Consider the following 20,719-nt stretch of genomic DNA (forward strand, 5'->3'; position numbering starts at 1 on the left):
GTGGTCACTGTTTACCACTGATTTACACAGTGAGTTCTTTTTGTTTTTTGTTTTTTTGAGACAAGTTTTCTCTGTGTAGTCCTGGCTGTCCCGGAACTCGAACTCAGAAATCCCCCTGCCTCTGCCTCCCAAGTGCTGGGATTAAAGGTGTGCGCCACCACTGCCCGGCACACAGTGAGTTCTTAATGTGTGAGGGCCTGTTTAAAACTGCAACCCCAAATTGAACCCAGCACCCCTGCAAATGGACAAACAATGCTGGTTGCTGCCAAAGGGTGGAGGGAGAGCTGTGACCCATTTGAGCCTGGGGCCCTGCCCATGCTAGACAAATGCTCCACCACCAAGCTGCATTCCCAGCACTCACTGGTGGATCCAGGAAGGTGGTTTTGTAAGGTGAAATACTTCTGGCACCGTACTGCCTAACGATGTGAGGGTGTTTAGAGGACTGCGTAGTCTCACACGTTACCCCAGGCTATGGAGCAGAGGACAGTCTTGGACTGTTGGTCTTTCTGCAGCTACCTCCCGACACTGGGTTTACAGGTGTGGACACCACACGGTTGTATATGTACTTAGTACTACTGAACTGTGTGTGTGCCAGGGTTGCATTTGATTTTAGGTATATTAGATCACAATGTACCCAGCCTGCATGTATGCCTGCAGCCCAGATGAGGGCACCAGATCTCATTATAGATGAGATATGAGCTACCATGGGAATTGAACTCAGGACCTCTGGAAGAGTAGCCAGTGTTCTTAACCTCTGAGCTATCTCTCCAGCCCTGGATCAGTTTTTAAAAGCCATAGTACATTCTGTAATCCAGCCCTTGGAAAAAAAGAGGCAGGAGGATGGGAAGCTCAAGGCAAGCCTGAGCTACATGGTGAGGCAAGCCTGAGCTACATGGCAAGACATTCTGTCTCAAAAATACAAACCAAACTCAGCCCAACCAAAACAAACCAAAACACAAAAATCCAAAAGTAGGAAAAGGAGGGAAGAAGCAACAGTGGCTTCCCTTTCACCCCAGCACTCAGGAGGCAGAGGCAGGTGGATTTCCATGAGTTTGAAGTAAGACTAGTCTATGGAGTTACAGGATAGCCAGGGTTATAGGCACTATATATATATTTTTTTAATTTAAAACAGGGCTGGGGGCATGGCTTTGGGATAGAGGATGTGATGGTGTGTATATGCTTAGGCTAAGGAGTGTCACTATTAGGATGTGTGGCCTTGTTGGAGTAGGTGTGTCATTATGGGTATGGGCTTAAGATCCTCAGCCTAGCTGCCTGGAACTCAGTATGCTGCTTGCAGTCTTCAGATGAAGATGGAGAACTCTCAGCTCTGCCTGCACCACACCTGCCTGGATGCTGCCATGTTCCTGCCTTGATGATAATGGACTGAACCTCTGAACCTGTAAGCCAGCCTTGGTCATGGTGTCAGTTTATAGCAGTAAAACCCTACCTAAGACAGGGCTACCTAAGAGGGCTAGTCTAAAATTCACCATCAAGGGGTCCCCTGGGGGTATGGCTTTTAGTGGTAATTTGCATAACATGAAAAGGTATCTTATGTTTAATCCCCAATACAATCAAGAAGAAGGGGGAGAAATCCAAACACAAAGCAGGGCTGGAGAGATAGGTCAGTGGTGAAGAGCACTGAGTGCTCTCCCAGAGGACTGGTGGTCAATTCCCAGCACCCACAGCCAGCACCCACTCCAGTTCCAGGGGCTCTGGTGCCCTTTGTTGGCCTCTGAGGGTGGAGACACACATGCACGTAAAACAATCATACTCTTAAATAACGATAAAACCGAGGCACTGAGAGGTGAAGTCACTTGCTTAAAGTTGTATATCTGAGAGGAGGGACATTGAATTTGATGCTAAGGGAAGCTGGTTACTGAATCCTGCTTCAAACCAGTAAGCCAGTGGCACGTGCCTTCAATCCCAGCATTCTAGAGACACAGACAGGGGCACACCAGTCTGGTGTACATAGAACTTGTCTCAAAACCAAAGAACCCTAGGAAACTTTTGTTTTGTTGAGATGGGGGGGGGGCATTTCACTAAGTATTGAAGGCTAAGTATTCTTGCCTTCTGACTGCTGGGATTACAGGTGTATGCCACTGTCCACCCAGCTGGGATTACAGGTGTATGCCACTGTCCACCCAGCTGGGATTACAGGTGTATGCCACTGTCCACCCAGCTGGGATTACAGGTGTATGCCACTGTCCACCCAGCTGATTTGTTTTTGCAATCATGTTTCCCAACTTTTACACCACAGCTAAGGTGATGGGTGCTCTTAAAGCCGAATATGGCATGTGACTTACTAGCTGAAAGTCAGCAGAGCAACAAGTAGGTACTTTGGCCCAGGGTGTTTGGGGTTTGTTTGTTTTTGAGACAGGGTCTCAGTGTGAGCCAGGTTGACCTTGAACTAGGTATGTAGCTGAGAGGTGCCTCTGCTCCAAGGCAAGGGCCGGGTTGGGATTATAAGCACGCACCACCATCATCCACTAGCGCTCTACCAGCTGAGCTGTCTCCTCAGCTCCATCCCCAGCCTCTGTGTCCTGCAGATTTGAGAAGACAGGCACAGCAGTACAAGTTAGCAGTAAGGTAGGAGACCAGCAGTGGGCAGGAGTGAGTAACAAGGGGGGGAGGGGGGGAGGGGGGCTTGCCTAGGAAGAATGGTCAGGGAAGAGAGTAAAGCTGAGCTCTTACTAGCTCTCCATTTCCCCCCACCCCCACATTACATATGCTGGGTCTGGTGTTAAATGCTTGTAATTCCAGCACTCTGGAGGTGGAGGCAGGAGGAGTGAAAATTCAAGGTCATCCTTGACCACCGCTTGAGTTTGAGGCCAGCCTGGGCTACATGCGACTGTCAGAAAAACCAAAAACAAACAAACAAAAAACCCACAACAAACAACAACAAGACAGTGTTTAAAGGTGGCCCAGCACGTGCTTGACACCAAGGCAGAACTGAGTTTAGTCTCCAGAACCCAAACAATAGAAGGAAAGAATCAACTCCAGCAACTTGTCCTCTGACCTGCACACATGCATATGCGTACAATAAACAGGCAAATGAAAAAATTTAAGTGTATGTAAGTGTATCACTTGGAATTAGCCTGAGCCTTATCAACCACAGCAGGTACAAAAAGGAGACCTATTCAGGACAGTCTTTAAGGACATAGAAAGGGCAGTCAGTTATCCATGTGATCACTGTGACATCAAGGGACGACTCTTACCTCCCTAGGTTTCAGGCTGAAGGTGATCAAGAAGAGTGGTTTCACCTTGGGTCATCTGCCCTGCTTAGGGAGGAACCAGAAAACATCAAATGAGCCAACTCCTCACAACAAAGTGCAATTTCACTCTACCCATGAAAGTAGCTTATGAAGCCACAGACTCTCTTGTCCATTTGGTCCATAAGCTTGGCTGTTATCACTTCAGTTATCTCAGGAGTGGCATGGTGGGTGGGAGCCATCAATTGTAAGCTGTAACTATCCCTCTTCCATGATAGTGTCCAGAAGGGCAGAAGTGACAGCAGCTGTTACCATGGCAACCTCTTCCCTAGACACATACATCCTTTGGAGCTAATCCTAAACATCCCCTACCTTACTGGACCTGATTGCTAGGATCACCAGCCTGTGGGAAATTGCCCTGTTATAGTAACCAGGGCATGGCTTTCACTGTTTCTCATCTCCCTGGAAATGGTCCAGGCCCTGTAACCATAGCAACTGTCCCACAGCAGCACTTGTCTTCTAAATAAAAACACCTGGTTGGCTTGTCCATGGACTTTCCATATGGGAAGGGGAGATGGTTACCATGGTAATGCCAACTGGGTTGGCTGGGGGAGGAGTGGGACAGAGGCATTCCTCTTAGAGGAATGTCTTTGGGGCTGGGTCTTTTTCTACCTGAGCACTAGGTGAGGGGAGGTTGCTATAGTAACTGATGAGGATAGGGTCAGAAGAACCACCAGGGACTTGGGTTACCTTAGCAACCTCCTCCTAGTGCAATGATAGTAGAGGTTTGGGACACCACATATGCAAAATGGGAAGGGGTTGGAAGGGGCCTCCAGGTTGGATAGGGTTACTATGACAACCGACTTCCTCAAGACAGAGCCCACTCCCCACCCCTTGTCTTTTTTTTTTTCCAGTAAGTGAAATAGATGGGGGTGTATTTATCTCACTACCGCAGAGGAGACAATTGCGAGGGACCCTGGGTCCTTTGCCTACGTTGAGGCAACCCCTCCCCTTCCCTGTCAGCACCCCCGCCCGCGCGCACCACCGGGGTCGACCCGGGTGGGCGAGGCTCGCGCCCAGCCCCGTGCTTGTCTTCGCTCCCCTCGCCCGCCCAGCGCGCGCGCGCGCGCACACACACTCACGAGGCGGGGGTGTCTAAATGTGAAGCTGCGCGTCCGCGCAGGCGCGCGAGGCACAGCGGGCGCGCGGGCCGGCCCCGGGGCCTCCATGATGGAGGAACGAGCGGCCGCCGCGGTCGCATCGGCCGCCTCCTCCTGCCGCCCTCTGGGCTCGGGCACGGCTCCCAACCCGACGGCGGCGGCCCCGGCCTCCAGCCCTGCTCCTGGGCCCGGCCCGGTAGGTAAAGGAGGTGGCGGCGGAGGCAGCCCGGGCCCCACGGCGGGCCCAGAGCCCCTCAGCCTGCCTGGGATCCTGCACTTTATCCAACACGAGTGGGCACGCTTCGAAGCCGAGAAGGCCCGCTGGGAGGCCGAGCGCGCAGAGCTGCAGGTGAGCGCCGCCGCTGCCCTCCCGCGCCCCCCGCCCCAGTCCTGCCGGGCCCGGCCTCGCCTCACCCGCCGCCGCCGCCGCCGCCGCCATCTTGGAGCAATGGCCGCCGGGACGGCCGGGAGGGGGCGGGCAGGGACGGCGACCGGCCGGCGGCGGGGTCCCCGGGGCCTCGGGGCGGACGCCGGTCGGGATGGGTCAGAGGATCTGAGCCGGGCCGAGTCTGCCGGGAGCCGCGAGTGAGAGTGACGGGCCCAAGCCTAGAGAGTCTGGGCGTTGCAACTCGGGGTTCCTCGGGGACAGAGTGCTGAGAAAGTGGACGGGGTCTGGGCGAATAAATATGCCACACCTCGCCAACGGATCGTAACCAGGTGTTGGCTGTCAGGGTGGAATGGACTAGCTGTCTAGTGAGGTGACACACTCTTAACATCCACTGGGTGCAGGGAGTGAAGAGAGGAAGACTGGAAGCTGGGACGGGGTACCTTGGGGGAGTGGCTGGCCTGAAGCAATTGAAAGGTGTCTGTGTGAGGGCTTGTGAGGTGGGAGAAAGCTTGATGGGAAGGGTCCCAGGATGAAGTGTGTGGCCTCCTGTCCAAGAAGGGCACTTTGGGCATGTGTGAGGGCTACAGTGTACGCGAGGGATCGTTTGGGCGGAATCACAGAGAGGGCAGAGGACGTACTTTAGGCTCCCCTGAGGGAATTAAGAGTGGGTGCTGGAAGGAATTAGAGTTCCGGTATGAAAGATCTGAAGATGTTAGGTAGAAAACCCTGAACTGTAGGGCGTTTGTTGGGTCTGTCCATTGTGAAGACAGGAGCGCCTGGGATACACACGGTGAAGAGGAATGGAGGTGCCTTTGGGTGATGAGTAAGGGGGAAGGAGAGCGTGGGGAAGGGGACTCCACGAGGGAAGTGTTTGTGTCAGGTTCTGTAAAGGGACTTGATGGTTTGTGGAGAAGAGTGTGCCAGGTGATGATGGTTCCTGGAGTAGAAGTGGGGCTGGGCTCTGTGACCTTGAGCAAGGTACTGCTTGTGGATAGTGGCCTTTCAGATAATAGGGAGTCAGAAAGCTGAGCACTTCTAGACCTTCAGGGATGGGCCACCAGGATGGTTCCTAGGCTGGGATGTTATTAACAAAAGCCATCAGTGCTTGGTTTCTGGCAGTCCACCTTTCTGTTTCCAGTGTGCTCTTTCCTGTCAGATTGAAATAGAGCCCCAAATAAGTAGCCAATTCAATTTTTGTCCATGGGACGAATGCCAAGAGCGTTTGACTTCTGTGTATGTAGCTCCCATCCTTGAGAGAGAAGTCCTTATGTAAGTGCTTCTCATGTTGTGCCCAACTCTAACTCAGGCTCTTTCCCAGCATACATCTCATCAGATCTTCTCAATACCCCATTATGTAGGCAGGACCAATGTCATTACCTCACTCAGCAATAATGACAGCAGCTGCGATTTATTCAGGGCATATTATGTGCCTGACACTGTATTAAGTATTATGATACATGCTATCATTTAATTCTTGTGGCATTCTGAGAGGGGAGATGGTATCCCTTCCTCTCTTTTAATAAGCAGGGGAGAGAGATATTACAGATCACAGCAGTGGTGGCAGTGCTGACCTGTGTCTTTTCCCTCTCTGACACTGAGCACAGGTGAGAAAAGTCTCTAGGGAAGCTTAGAGGCCTCACCAGGTCACCCAAGCCATCACAGCAGAGTGGGGGCTGAGTCTTGGCCCCTGGAGCTTGACAGGAGTACAACTGACAGCATCCACTGCATCATCCTTGCTGTGTAGCCCAGACTCCTCTCAGACTTTACAGCGTGTGCTGCTTCCTAATGGGGATCTTTCCACTCACGTAGTGACCTTCTGTGGAATCACAGAACACTCTGTAAGGCTCCAACATCACCAGCATCATGCTTTTGATACTTTATAAGCCAAACATCAGGGTCTCTGTGTGTATGTACATGCCCAGAATGTGTTAGAATAGACCATGTTTGACACTTCATGAGTCATACGTCCCTTCCCCCATCAGCACAGTACTTATTTTTGATAACTTGGGTAGTATTCCCTTGGGTATTTACACCATAGCTTATTTATTTTGACCCTTGTCAATGGATTTTTAGGATTATTTCTACCTTTCCCACTGCTCAAAATGGCTTTGAGGCCTTAATAGCAGCTCAGTTAGTAAAATACTTGCTGCGAAGGATGAGGACTTGTGTTTGATCCCCTAGAATCCGCATGAGAAAGCCAGGCCTGGTGGCACACACTGTAATCCAGTATGGCAGGCCTCTGGCGCTCACTGGCTAGTCATCCTACCCACTGAGGGGTGGAGCACACAGAGCTAAGCTCTAGGGGCCCTGTCTCAAAAACAAAGTGGAGAGTCCTGAGGAATGGTGTTTCCACATGTAAGTACACATATAACACAAGATATGGCTTTGCTGGCAGTGCTTGTCCTGTGAGAGAGTGACGTGGATGTGTTTATAAAATGATGATTGTTCTGTCTTTTTACATTTTTATTTTTTTATTTTTTTTTTAATTTTATTGTTTTGTTTTAAGACAAGATCTCACACTGTAGTCCTGGGATTCACTATGTAGAACAAGCTGGCCTTAAAGTCATGGAGATCCACCTTCCTCTGCCTCTGAGTGTTGGGATTAAAGGTGTGCACTGTTGCGGAGATCAGATGACAGACTGCAGGAGTTGATTCTCTTCCTTCTACCATGTTGATCTTGAGATGGAATTCAGACAGCAGGCTTGGCAGTTGGCATCATTATGCTCTGAATCATCTCCTTGGCCCACACACTTCTACTTATTTATTTATTTGCTTGCTTATTTTTGAGGCAGAATCTTGCTATGTAGCTATGGCTGTATGGGAATTCCATATGTAGATTGGTAGATTAGACTGGCCTTAAATTCCTGTTGGCTCATCCCCCTCACCCTCAATACCTTCTGGCCCCTGAGTTCTGGAATTAGAGGTACTCAGTACCTCATCTGGCCCCTTTTTGTTTTTTTTGAGTCAAGTCTTTACTCTATATCCTAGGATGGTCTTGAACTCACAGTCTTTATGCCTGAGCCTCTAGAGTGCTAGAATTACAGTCCTGCACCGTTCCAGGAATAACCCCATCCTTTGTAATGGGTGTGCACCAACACAGCTCACAAGCAGCATCCCGTCTCACCTACCTTTCTTGTACACAGCACTCACACCTGAAGGGCAACTTCCATGAGACCTTTCATGACTGGTCAGTGCCAGTACTTAGGAGCTGGCCCTGGCTGTTTTTGATAAGAGGCCCACTGTGCAGTCAGTGCCCAGGACACCCATGGGAAGAGGGCTGGCCAAGAGACTGCAGAGATAAGAGTGGAGAAGAGGTTGGAGGTGCACTGTGATAATAAGTGGAAATGTGTTGGGATGGGCGGCTTCTGAGGAGCAGATGATGTGGGTCCTGCCCCTGAGAAGCTTCTAGACCACCAAAAGAACTGTTTTACTCAGAAAACTGCAGAGAACTGTTTGCACTCATGCATAAAGTCGATTGTGGGGCTCCGTTGTATGCTTCTGAGAAGGGAGCCCTTGGGGAGAGGTCTGAACCTGATGTTCTAGAGATGGAGAGAATAGATAAGACATTAAGGAAAAAGGACTGTGCAATCCTTCGTCCCCTCCACCTCCTGTGGAAGCTCTCCCTGCCAGGAGCTGTGTGAGCTGTAGGCTCCTGGCCACACACTGAATAGGAGCTTGAGAACTGGAAGGTTTGCAGCAGGAGTGGCTCTGTGTTCAGGACTTTGCCTTAGAGAGAGAAGCAGCCTGGGAGAGAGGACAGCCCCAAGTCAGAACTCGGGGTGTGGACGGAAGGCATAGCATAGCACTTCCAGCTCCAGCTCGCCCGCTGTTGTCATGTAGAAGACTGACAGGCTAGTGCCAGTGCTTCCCATTTTTGGTAGGATTCCACCGATCCAAAACACTTCAGCCATGTCTTTCCTGTTCTTCTTCCTCTTCTCTACTAGAGGAAGTGGGAAGAGGACAGCAGGACAGAGGGTGTTGGTGAGGCCCCCACTCAGCCATTCTCAGTTCTTCTGGGCTTTAAAAAAGTTTTCATTGCATTTTTTTATTCATGTGTTGTTGGGTATTAATGCCACCATACCCAATTTTATGTGGTACTAGAAATCAAATTTAGGACTTCATACTTGCTAGGTCAACATGCTCAGCCCAGTCCCATGGTTTCTGTAGCTACCCCTTTTATTGGGCTGCCTCTTCTTTGAGCTTTGCTAAAGTCACACTTGGTTCCACATTGTAGCTGTAATGACTTTGGTAACTTGCACACCTAGTTGTAGTTTTCTTCTGTGGATTCCCTGTGCTCCTCTAGTAGACGTCTTGTTCATCTCGGTGGCCATGCTCCTTTCAATCTACTTTCTTCACTAAGCCTAGTTCACATTCTGATGCAGCCTTGATGCAATTTTAAGAGTATCTTCAGTCTGCCCTGCCCTGTTGTTTCTGTCTTCTGCCTGCAACTCTCTCCCTCCCTCACCTAGCTAGCTTCTGGTTAGCTTCAGTTCTCTATTAGCCCTGAGTTAAGATGGAGATGAGAGATAGCAAGCCTGAGGCACAGGTACAGGGCCCTGCTGGCATAAAGAGCAACATTGCTGGACATCTGAAACACTGCCTGGAGCCAGCCAGGTCAGCTTGTGAGCTTTTGGGGGAGCCCTGGAAGCACTTAAGCTGATCTGTGATGTTCAGGAAGTGGGACCCCAGGAAGACAGACATCTGCAAGGGCCTGACTTCCCAAGCTCTCCTCCTGATGATGGGTTTTTTTGCTCAAGGGTTAGGTCCCCTTGACTAGCTGGGTTTTGGAATTCGTGGACAGAGAGAGAAAATGAGAGAAGCAGAAGCAGGGACTGACACAGCAGCCCTCATGTAAGCTGGAGCTGCATATGAGGGACAGTGCCCACAATGCTCCATTCTCTTAACAGAGGAAGATCCCATGAACTACTTAGTGTTTGCAGCAAATCAGCGGCAGAGCCAAGCCTGGCTCTTAGGCTGCCTTGCACTGGAACAGTGAAGCCATTCTGAGAAAGCCAGCAAGAGTGCCAGGCTCTGGGTTTTGGTAGAAGGCCTTCAGACAGGATTAGGAAGCCACAGGATTCTGCCTTAAGGCAGTTGGTCCAGTGTCTGTAAATGACATGTTGACAGACTTGAGCTTACTGGGGCAGCCCAAGCTAGCTGACAGATAGACAGCTTGACAGGAACCATAAGCCATGTCTGTGGCACATCTCCTCATGCCTTGGGCAGCATGAAACTTTGAACAGCTTCTTCTGCATTGCAGTGGGAGCTGAGCCCAGCCTCCTACTCTTGTCCCTGAGTGCCAGAAGTAGCTTCCTACGCTTCCCAGCAACAGATGCTCTGAAGGAATAGTGGGACACCACCTCCACCAGCAACCATAGGGACAGCAGCTTATGGGGGCAGGGAGGAGTCCAGGGCTGTTAATACTTAATACCCCCAACACCATCCCTGACCTAAGTCCTCAGAAGGCTACAGCCAAGTCAGGCCCTGCTGTCCCTATTTGAACTTCATGGGTTAAAGGTGACTCCTCCGCTTTTTTTTTTTTAAGGTAGAGTTTTAACCCACACTGGACTTGAACTCACAGCAATCCCTCTGTTTCAGCCTCCTGAATGCTGAGATTATAGACTGAGCTCTTTTATGGGTGACATACCTAGAGACCCTGGAGGTGGGTCCAGCATGTCATCTCTTCTCACTGAACCCTGACATCCATGTAGGGGAGGGGACAGCCCCTGAACCTGTTGTCCTCCTTTCTTTTCTGTCTCAGGCTCAGGTGGCTTTCCTTCAGGGCGAGAGGAAAGGCCAAGAAAATCTAAAGACGGACCTGGTGCGGCGGATCAAGATGCTGGAGTATGCACTGAAGCAGGAGAGGTGAGCCCTGCCCCTGCTAGAGAGGTCACTGTTCTGACAGGGTGGCAGGCTGCCAACTACACTTTTGCCAGCAAAGGAAGTTTCTCTACTGTCCTCTTCCCATCATCCCTAGGAGTGTATAAAGGAGCTTGTAGTGGGTGTGATTCAGATGTCAGTAGCAGCATTAGGGCTTTGGCAAACCTACTGTGTGCTCCAGTTCTGGACATCAGGTTCCTTGCTTATTTTTGCCATAGTCTGATGGTGGTGCTGGCTGTGGTTCTGGGAAGGAGCTGAGGCTTTAGGAGGAGGGAGGGCAACCTTGAGAATCCTAGAGCTGATGCCTGTGAAGGAACTGATGAAGGAGGCCCTGGGCTTCCTGAGGTGGTCACTTATCCTGTCTACTCTCCTCTCTCTACTCATTTGTTATTTGTTCTTTTAGGGCCAAATATCATAAACTGAAGTTTGGTACAGACCTGAATCAGGGGGAGAAGAAGGCAGATCTGTCAGAACAAGGTACCCACCCCTGCATCCTCCCCCAGCCACCCCCAGCAGAGCAGCTGCTTGGCATAGAGAAGTTGCAGGTGGCCATAGGGCGGGGTAGAGTTGCATCCTCAGGGTCTCTTCCTACCAGTTCTGTGTCAAACTGTGTCCAGCTTTACCTGTCTGCCATCCTGCTGTCCTCCCAAGGACATGATGGATGGCCCAGCATCTCCAGCATCCTTCTGTTATGAGAATGAATATAACTATTTATAGCGTGCTGTGGAAAGTGTAGGAAAAACTTCATTGACGAGGTGGTGTTTGCACTAGGTTGTCATTCAGTCATTTACCCCCTCCCCCCAATTAATATGTGAAGTGCTGACTTCCTGTCACAGAGCAGGACACAGCAGAGAACAGAATAGATGTGTGCTTATTCTATGGGCACTGGCAGCTTAAGCTTCTGGAAGGAAGAAACAGATGTCTGTGGGAGTGAGGGAATGTTTCCAGGTGAAGTACTCGTGTCTAGTCAAGTGGGTGCAGTGACAAAAGCACCGGTGTGCATGGCTGTGCTAGTGATGTTTGGCACTTGGTCCCAGGTCTCTGTGGAGTTCTTGCCTGCAGGGCTAAGGGAGGTCTTCATTTCATGCCGTGCTTCTCCAAATGAGATGTAAGCTCTTGACTGGTGGCCCAGGCATTCAGCCGGGCCTTATGGATAGATGTCCAGTGGATACCTGATGAGCAATGCATAGTGTTGTTTTCCCAGTGAAACTCACCTATAGCTGCTACCCTCTGTTCTCAGGGTGGGAAACACAGCTGCTTCAGGAAATGCATAGCTGATTCGACTCCAGCCCGCTTACTCATTTTCTAGAGCCAGACTACCCCACTCCTTGCATAAGAAAGCAGCAGCCAGCCATGCATGTGGAGGCACAGCTCTGCTATTCTTGGCCGTGGTTGGCAGGGGCCAGTCAAGAGCCTAACCAGTGAGGAGAGCTTCCAGGAGAAGAGTCACTTGGAGGGGAAATGTGGGTGGAGAGCACTCGGGAAATAGGGACAGGCCTGTGATGGTAGCAGATTCATTCAGACTTGATGTGAGAAGATGGAGGGGTGATGGGAGAGTGTCCGTACCGACTGAGACAGCCTTCTCTTCTCTTTCTTTAGTCTCCAATGGCCCTGTAGAGTCCGTCACACTGGAGAACAGCCCATTGGTGTGGAAGGAGGGGCGACAGCTTCTGCGACAGTGAGTGATGGGACATGAGACTTCACAGCATACTTGGCCCAGGAGATAGGCCCACGGAATCCACAGGCCTTCCTGGCCCCACTGGGACATAAACTATCAGGGTTCCACCCAGACAGTGCCTGAATGACCTGTCACCCAAGGGAAATAGAGGAAAGGCTTGCAGCAGGGGCACCTCTAATATTCCTCCCCCAATTCCTTCCCCCCAAAACTTGACACTATATGCCTCTCTGATATTTCCTTTTAAAAGAGTAGTGTTGGGGGAAAATTTTTTTTTTTTTCCAAGACAGGGTTTCTCTGTGTAGCCCTGGCTGTCCTGGAGCTCACTCTGTAGACCAGGCTGGCCTTCAACTCAGAGATCCGCCTGCCTCTGCCTCCCAAGTGCTGGGATTAAAGGCGTGCGCCACCACCGCCTGGCACTGGGAAAACATTTTTAACAGTGAAGTTAAATGATAGCAGTAGTGGTACCTGGGTGCTGTGGGTTCAACCCAGAGAAGGTAACCTCTACTGGCCTGTCCTCTGAGAGGTGAGCTGTCCTGCCTCCTGACTGGAGAAAGGCCTCAAACACAGCCTCTAACCAAATCTGAATTTTTATTACTGTAAAGATTTTAACACTTTAGGATACCCGAGAAGTAAATAATCTTATTTCTGAGGAAATGTGACCCTGTTCACATTTGCATCTTTGTGTCAGCCTTAATATTTGGAGAGATACTGTGAACCCCTCAGGTGATGTGCTCCATGCTGTGTAAGAGCTAGGACTCTTTCTTTTCTTTTTTTTTTTTTTAAAGATCTATTTATTATACATAAATACATGACTTCAGATGCACCAGAAGAGGGCATTAGCTCTCATTATGGGTGGTTGTGAGCCACCATGTGGTTGCTGGAGCCATCTCTCCAGACCCCCTTTTTTTTTAAAACTGTCCCTGTGATTTGTAATGATTTTACTACTCCCACATATAACTTAGCTAGATTACATAATGTTAAGAACTTAATGGAGTGGAGTGTGTGGATTAAGTCTGAGCTTCGTTACTGTGGACCAGGACCTGGAGTCCATCCACAACACTACAGAAATCACCACTATGTAATAGGCGAAAAGCCACCGGAAAGCCAAAGCTCTCCAGAGCCAATCCGTCCTGAGGTGATGTGTTGAGAGCTACTTTAAAACTTGAGTCTAAGATGAGTGACAGACCTCAGGAAGCTTACCTTCACTGTCTTCAGCTCAGTATCTGCAAACTACTGCTAGCTTAAGTGAACACAAATAACCCCAGAGGGTTGTAAAACAAATAACAATGGGAGCATGGGCATGCCACTAGACTCATGTCTCCCTGTCCTCTGGTCCCCATAGCACCTATACTATGTAACTTCTGGCTGGCCCTGGTTCTCACTGGTGCCGAGACCATTTGGTAAATGCATGGAGAGCCACAGTGAGCTCTTAGGCAGTCATCCCAGAGCCCACTTTCCAGATTGCCAGGCTTCTCTACTTCTTTTGTCCCCCGGGGGATAAGAGCCTGGGGCACACACAGGGATTGCAGAGGTAGGAGAAGCAAAAAAGGGCACAGACATCCAAAGGGTCCTGCAGCAGAGCAGTGAGGCAGTGTTGTCCCTTAACTGTGGAAGCCGCAGATACCCAGGATTGAGTTTTTGATCTTCTCTTCTTTTTCTTTTTCCTTTAGGCCAGTCTCAGCTGGCTTCAGTTTTTTAAGTTGCAGAAGTAATAAATGCTCAGGTGTAGAAGTAAGTAGACCGCAGGCTGCTGATGTAGCGCAGCGGTAGAGCGCTTGCCTCGCATGCTCAAGGCCCTGGGGTCCATCCCCAGTACTGCAGAAAAAACAGTGTACTCTTGTGTCTTGTATCCTTCCCTGCAGAGGTCACTGTTGCTCAGTTTATGTCTGTCTTCTAGGCGTCCAGGAAGCAAGCACAAGGGTGTGTCTGTGTGTGATGAAAACATACACACACCATCACACTCTTCTTTCCATTTTTATAAAACCCGGAATCACATGGGAACATGGAGCATCCACCATGTTCACTATGCTGCTGATCATAGCCATCTCTCTGTGGCACTCTGCCTTTGTCACCTTCTGCCGAGCGTCCATCAGTGGACATCTGGCTGTTCCTGCACGTGGGCTCTCCCCTACATGTTGGGGAACACCGTGTGCCATAGCAGCGTGCATGGGGACCAGGGCTTCCATTGATAAGTATCCGAAGCCAAGCTGCTGCTCAGGGGTTGCTTCTGAAAAACTGCCATCTGCTCTTTGGTGGCCCCTCAGAAGGCTGCTGGCTTCTGCGTGGCCCCTGCAGTTAGAAGCAGCTCAATTTATGTGTTACCTGCCCTTGCTCTGCCCTCACAGGTACCTGGAAGAGGTGGGCTACACAGATACCATCTTGGACATGCGGTCCAAGCGTGTACGTTCCCTTCTGGGCCGTTCTCTGGAACTCAATGGGGCCGGTGAGCCTGTTGAGGGGGCCCCAAGGGCTTCACCAGGCCCTGGGGGACTTAGTGGTGGCGAGTCTCTACTGGTAAAACAGATCGAGGAACAGATCAAGAGGTGAGACCGTGATTCATCAGAACTTTGTTCTTCCTTCTCCTGGGGAAGTCTGGGCTGGAAAGCAGATGTTCCCAGCTGTTCTGCCAGTCCTTCTAGATTGTGCTGTATGCTTCCCTTTCAGGTTGTCACATGGTCTCTTTTTCTAGTTGAGGACAGACCTTGGTGAGGGTGAGGTAGGATGGGATAGGGAGGGGTTGGCTGCAGAGGAAAGCAACATGTGAGGCCTCCACCCCTCTCTTAGGGGCTCATTTTGTTCATCTTTCCATCAGTAGTTGGTACCCCTCAGAAGCAGAAGTGTCATTAGGTGGTGCTAGGTGCTATGAAGCATGTGGAGAGAGTGACAGGAGATCGCCAGATACTGTGGTATGCCCCTGGGGTCACAGCTACTCAAGAGGCAGAGGCAGGAGTTGCTTGAGCCCAGGAGTTAGAGACCAGCCTGGCCAAAAAGAAGGAAGAAGAGGAGGAAAAGGGAGAGGACATGGAGGACAAGGAGAAAGATGGGGAGCATGAAGCCCTGGTTTCCATCTCTAACACTGTATAAACCAGACGTGGAAAACAGGCTCATGCCTGTAATTGCAGTACTCAGAAGGTAGATTCAGGAAGATCCGTAATTCAAGGTCACTCTTGGCTACAGAGCACATTTGAGGCCAGCCTGGGCTACATGAGACCCTGTCTTTAAAGAAAAAAGTAATAGAAGTAGTGCCCCTCTTGGTAGCTGAGAGGGAGGACCACTTTGTGGGGGTGACATTTAGCCACAGAGTAGCAGGAAAGGGAAGTACTGGAGACAGGGCTCCATGCGTGTGGAAAGTGGAAGACTGTGGCATGGCTGCTACAGTAGACACATGAGCCTTGTGGTCTGTGGTCTGTAGTGAGGCCAGATCTCAGGAGGCAGATCTCAGAGTGCCTCCTAGGCCACGATAAACAGTGAATGCTTACCCACAGGGCTCTGGGAGCCAGTGATTTCCAGCAGAGGTCTATCATTTGACTTTTTAGTTTGCTTCAAGGAGAGATTGAGGAAGCAGGCAGGCCAGGTGGGGCTTACTGTGTGTTCCAGGCCAGGGCTGGTGGACCTTAGCAATGGACAGGTAAGAAATGTGCTCTTGTAAAAGACTTATGGGAAGGGAGAGAGAAAGAAGTGTGAAGAATGGACTGGCACCTCCTAAGGTCTGGAACCAGAGGGGAACAGCAGGGGCTAACCAGCAGTTGTACAGCTGTGTGAAGGGTAAGGTACTGTGTGTCTACAGGAGCCCTAAAGATTTCTAGTTTACCAGCACACTGATGTGTTTAGGAAGGGATCCAGCTGCATATCCTGAGGCTCTTAAGGCAAGAGATTGGCAAAAAGAGCTAAAGGAGGAAGCAGCCATCGAGGAGGTAGAGGTGGGTGCGGATGGAGGAAGGCCTCAAAAGTGTTTTTTGATGGCCATAGAGGATGCTGTACACTGATTTCCTTGGGAAGCAGTAACTAACTGTGTCTTGGCAGGTCACAGCTCTGGTGTGACAGTGAACAGCAGGAGAGAGGGCATCTGAGTGCCCGTGCTACCTGCACTTGGTATTGGGGTCTGCCTCCCCTGGGAGGCAGGAGGCAGGGGAGGAATGCTGCTTATATGGTGGGGCAAGGCTCTCTCTCCCCATGTCCATGTTAGCTGGTGGTTGAAGAGTTGGAGGTGATTGAGTGTTGCAGAGTGGCTGCTGCCTCTGTCTGATTAGGACAGGGGGTTGCTGGGCAGGGACATCTTCTTAGCCAGCTCATATTTGACTTGGCCAGATGTGGGGCAGGAATGTTGAGAGTTGGGGGCTTGCTTGGTCACCACAGTTGGAATTCAGTGTGTGGGAGGCACAGACTTAGGTTTGTACAAGGGTTCCAGGGATGATGGTACAGGGCAGAGGCTTGATAGGAGGCTGTATGTCTGGAGCGTCTCCCTCTCTGGGTTCTGTCACCTGGCAAGACTGAGCATCTCTTGCGTACCTTCCTATCTTGGCAGGAATGCAGCCGGTAAAGATGGCAAGGAGCGCCTGGGTGGCTCAGTACTGGAGCAGATACCCTTCCTGCAGAACTGCGAGGATGAAGACAGCGATGAGGATGATGAACTGGACAGTGTGCAACATAAGAAGCAACGTGTGAGGGTGAGCCTTCCACTACTGACCTTTGCCCTGGCCTTCCCTGGCTCCAAATAATGCCCCATCCCACCCTCCCATTTATGGTTCTGCAGGCCAGCTCAGTGCCCTGACCCACTGAGGCTGCCTTCGTTCAGCTAGCGTGTCCCCCTCCCTCGAAGTTGAATGTTTTTTCCAGTGACCCTTGCTTTCTGTCCCCATATCCTGAAAAAGGTGTGAAGCACAGGCCCTCAGTAAAGATTTGTAAGTGAAAAATGAAATAAATGTGCCTGGACCCAGGCCTGGGTGGTGCCTGGGGGGAGTCTTATGATCTGGGGCATTCTAGTCAACTATTATGGTCAGGACCTTTGCCTGTGGACACTGACCTTGGGGTACCATCCTGATCTTATCAGATGTCCTCACAGCTGGCTCCCAGCACCCAGTGTGGTTGTACCTTTTGGGTTCTGTACTTTTTTTCTTCAGAATTTTGTCCTTGGTCATGGGTGTGGCCTTAATTGCCTATTGACCATCTGCTGAGCCCTTCACAGCCCATGGAGCTCTGAGCAGGTATAGGACAAGAAGGCACAGGTCTAGACCACAAGTGGATCAGTAGTGCCCAGGGGTGGTCACCTGTAGGATGGGCTGAGGTGGAGTCAGAGACGTCAGCTGTGGGGAAGACCTCAGCTTTCCTAGATGCAGCTTCTGTGCTGTGGCTCTTTCCCACTCCATCCAGGCACCCCTTTTCTGCCTTGCCCTGGGTCTCCTGGGGCCACCAGGGATCTGTTTTGTCAGCTTCCAGAGCCTCTGGGTTCCCTTCTCCAGACTCTGACCACCCCTTAGGGTATGTGTTGGGGAGGCTTGGCTTCCACTCTGTCCCTGGGTTCCTAGCATGATTTAGCATGGGGTCCTGTCCTGATGTGATTCTGATTCTGATGGGAGCAAAATACACAGACCTGGAATCTTGAAGGAGGCAAAAGGATAAGGGGCATCGTTGTAGAGGTGGACTCTGACTTGGCTTCCTGGGTCAGATGCTGGAGTCCTCTGCTCCTCTCAACCCTACTCAGGGCTGCCTTTGTGTGTGTGTGTGTGTGTGTGTGTGTGTGTGAGAGAGAGAGAGAGAGAGAGAGAGAGAGAGAGAGAGAGAGAGAGAGAGAGAGAGAGAGAGAGAAGGAAGGAGAATACGAATGTGTGTGGTATGTGTGTTCATCTGGAGGCCGGAGGTCGGCTTCCTCAAGACCTATCTATCCTGTGGTTTCTTGTTTTATTTGCTTTCATTTTGGGTGTTTTATTTTATGTATGTATGTATGTATGTATGTATGTATGTATGTATCTATGTAAGTCAGCGTTCTCTAGAGGAAGAGAACCTGTTGATTAAATCTTTAGGTAGGTAGGTAGATAGATAGATAGATAGATAGATAGATAGATAGATAGATAGATAGATTGATTACAGGCTGCATTCCAGATTGTTCAACAATGACTGTCTTCTAATGGAAGGTCCAAGAATCTAGTAGTTTTTCAGTCTACAAGGCTTGATGTCTCAGTATGTGGTCTTCAGTATATGCTGAAGTCAGTATATGTTTCAGCTGGTCTTCAGTATTTACCAGACTTCTAAAGAAGTGGACTCTAGTGTCACTGAAGGAATAGACTTGCTAAGGATTGCAGACAGAGAGCAAGCTTCCTTCCTCCATATCCTTTTTTATAAACTGTCAGCAGGTGTGGCCCAGATTTAAAGGTGGATCTTCCCACTCAAAAGATTTAATTAAAGACAATTCCTCACAGGTGTGCCCAGCTGCTTGAGTTTTAGTTAATTCCAGATGTAGTCTCGTTGACCATTGATAGCTATCTCAGTGTATTTATTGTGTTTTTGACACAGGGTTTCTCTATGTACTCCTAGATTGTCCTGGAGCTTGATATATAGACCAAGATAGCCTGAAGCTTAGAGATAGCCTCCTGCCTCTGCCTCCAAGTGCTGTGATTAAAGACTTACACCACCATACCCAGTTTATCTTGTCTTACTGAGACAGACAAGTCTTTGACTGGACCCAGGCTTGCTGATAAGCCTGCAGTCTGGCTGAGTAGCCAGTCTCAGCAGTCTTGTCTTCCTCTCCCCAGCACTCAATTGCGAGTGTGTGCTGCCATAGCTATCTTTCTATAAGGGTGCTAGGGATTGAACTTGGGGCCTGATGCTTGCTTGTCAATCTCTGTCACTTGAGCCGTCTCCGCAGTCTCCTAGGACTTTTTTTTTTTTTTTTTAACGTCCACATGCTGTTTTCTCTGGGAAGTGGCCCTCATATCCTCTTTTCCTGCCCCAGCTCCCATCCAAGGCCCTAGTGCCTGAATTGGAAGATGAGGATGAAGAAGATGACTCAGAAGATGCCATCAATGAATTTGATTTCCTGGGCTCAGGAGAGGATGGAGAGGGGTCTCCAGATCCTCGACGTTGTGCTTCAGAGGGGAACCCCCATGAGCTGGGTGAGTTGAGGACTGATTGAGAGGCCTGACTAGGGCAGGATCTGACCCTGCATGCTTCAGCTGCTTCCTGTCCAGGGCTCTGCCCGGACGGATATACTTCCCGAGGTGGATCACGTATAGCTCAAGCCCCAAGTCAGAGCCAGGCCCTTACTCTTCCCTGGAAAGTCCCTGCAAGCTGTATTTCAAGCAGCTCTGCCAGAGGTCACTATCCGGTCCTTACAGCAGGTGACCAGTGCCTGTTTAGCTCAAACAGAGGGCAGAATGAAAACATGGTGAAGGAGGGGGGTGGGGCTGTGTCTTCCTGTCTTGCGACTCCTGGCCAGAAGGGCTGTTGGGTCTTCTGGGTCTAATGCAGGGCCAGGATTTGCCTGCCACCTCTCACTGGGACCCTGCCAATCTGTCTTCTCAGTTTGTCCCTTCCTGGAGTCAGGGCTTTACAGCTCCCTCTGTTGCAGGAAAGGCAGCGCCAGTGAGGGTGGCTTTCCTGAGAGATTGGGTAGAACTGGTGGGCAACTCTTGCTCATCATCCCTCTTCCATGCAGAAAGCCGTCGGGTCAAACTCCAGGGAATTCTTGCTGACCTCCGGGATGTGGATGGGCTGCCCCCAAAAGTGACTGTCCCACCTCCTGGCACACCCCAGCCCCGGCCTCATGAAGGTAATCTTCAGCCCCACACTCCAGTTCCTTGGGGTCCATGACAGAGGGAGGCTGCAGAGCTAAGCCTGGGGCTTCTGTGTCCTCAGAGGTAAGGCCCAGCCTCAGTCTGCAGTCTCCCTGTCCCAAAAGGTCGTCTGTCTGTCTGTTTCCCTCTCTTTTTGTCTGTCTTCCCTTGTCTGTCTGTCTGTCTGTCCCTGTCTTCCTTTCCAGCTGCGATTCTTGATCCTGTCTTCCTGCCTCTCTTCCTTGCTCCTCATCCTTTCCGCCTCTCTCTGCCTCTTTTTCTTTCCCTGGCCCTGTCTGCCCCACCCACCCCTCCCCCCTACCAGGTTCCTTTGGCTTCTCCTCAGACGTCTTCATCATGGACACTATCGGGGGCGGGGAGGTGAGCCTGGGGGACTTGGCAGATCTCACCGTCACCAATGACAACGACCTCAGCTGTGATGTAAGTTGTTGGGATGCCCCATCAGTCAGGCTCAGCTCTGACCATGTACAGGCCTGGGTTCTGTCCTTTTCATGTGAGGACTGTGAGAGGTCATTCCACAGCCCTTGGGCAGCTCCAACATATTGGGCCTTACTCAAGGGTGCCTGGGAAAGACCTCACTGAGGTGCAAGGTCTTCACCCCATGCCCTCCCTCT

General features: G+C 50.6%; 2 protein-coding genes across 5 annotated transcripts in view; one reads left to right on the forward strand and one right to left on the reverse strand.

Annotated features, from left to right (window-relative positions):
* Fkrp (fukutin related protein) overlaps positions 1–4,834 on the reverse strand; it is a 7,790-nt gene extending 2,956 nt beyond the window's left edge. The window contains exons 1-2 of one of the 2 annotated variants that reach the window (XM_031385477.1): positions 4,784–4,834; positions 3,216–3,278 (exon numbers count right to left, since the gene is read on the reverse strand). The gene's annotated coding sequence lies outside the window, so the exon portion shown is untranslated. The remainder of the gene's footprint in view (positions 1–3,215; positions 3,279–4,783) is intronic. The other variant, XM_031385476.1, reaches the window with a different exon arrangement.
* The window catches only part of Strn4 (striatin 4), a 25,883-nt gene continuing 9,558 nt past the window's right edge, over positions 4,395–20,719 (forward strand). The window contains exons 1-10 of one of the 3 annotated variants that reach the window (XM_031385465.1): positions 4,845–5,086; positions 10,356–10,419; positions 10,519–10,622; positions 11,041–11,114; positions 12,237–12,315; positions 14,661–14,858; positions 16,841–16,982; positions 19,265–19,424; positions 19,967–20,080; positions 20,410–20,525. In XM_031385465.1, coding sequence (XP_031241325.1) covers positions 10,594–10,622; positions 11,041–11,114; positions 12,237–12,315; positions 14,661–14,858; positions 16,841–16,982; positions 19,265–19,424; positions 19,967–20,080; positions 20,410–20,525 — 912 coding nt within the window. In that variant the 5' untranslated portion in view covers positions 4,845–5,086; positions 10,356–10,419; positions 10,519–10,593. Of the gene's footprint in view, positions 4,719–4,844; positions 5,087–10,355; positions 10,420–10,518; positions 10,623–11,040; positions 11,115–12,236; positions 12,316–14,660; positions 14,859–16,840; positions 16,983–19,264; positions 19,425–19,966; positions 20,081–20,409; positions 20,526–20,719 lie in introns of those variants that run through there. The other 2 variants (XM_031385463.1, XM_031385464.1) reach the window with 2 other exon arrangements.

This window comes from Mastomys coucha, unplaced genomic scaffold, assembly GCF_008632895.1.
Source record: "Mastomys coucha isolate ucsf_1 unplaced genomic scaffold, UCSF_Mcou_1 pScaffold21, whole genome shotgun sequence".
Classification (NCBI taxonomy): Eukaryota; Metazoa; Chordata; class Mammalia; order Rodentia; family Muridae; genus Mastomys; species Mastomys coucha.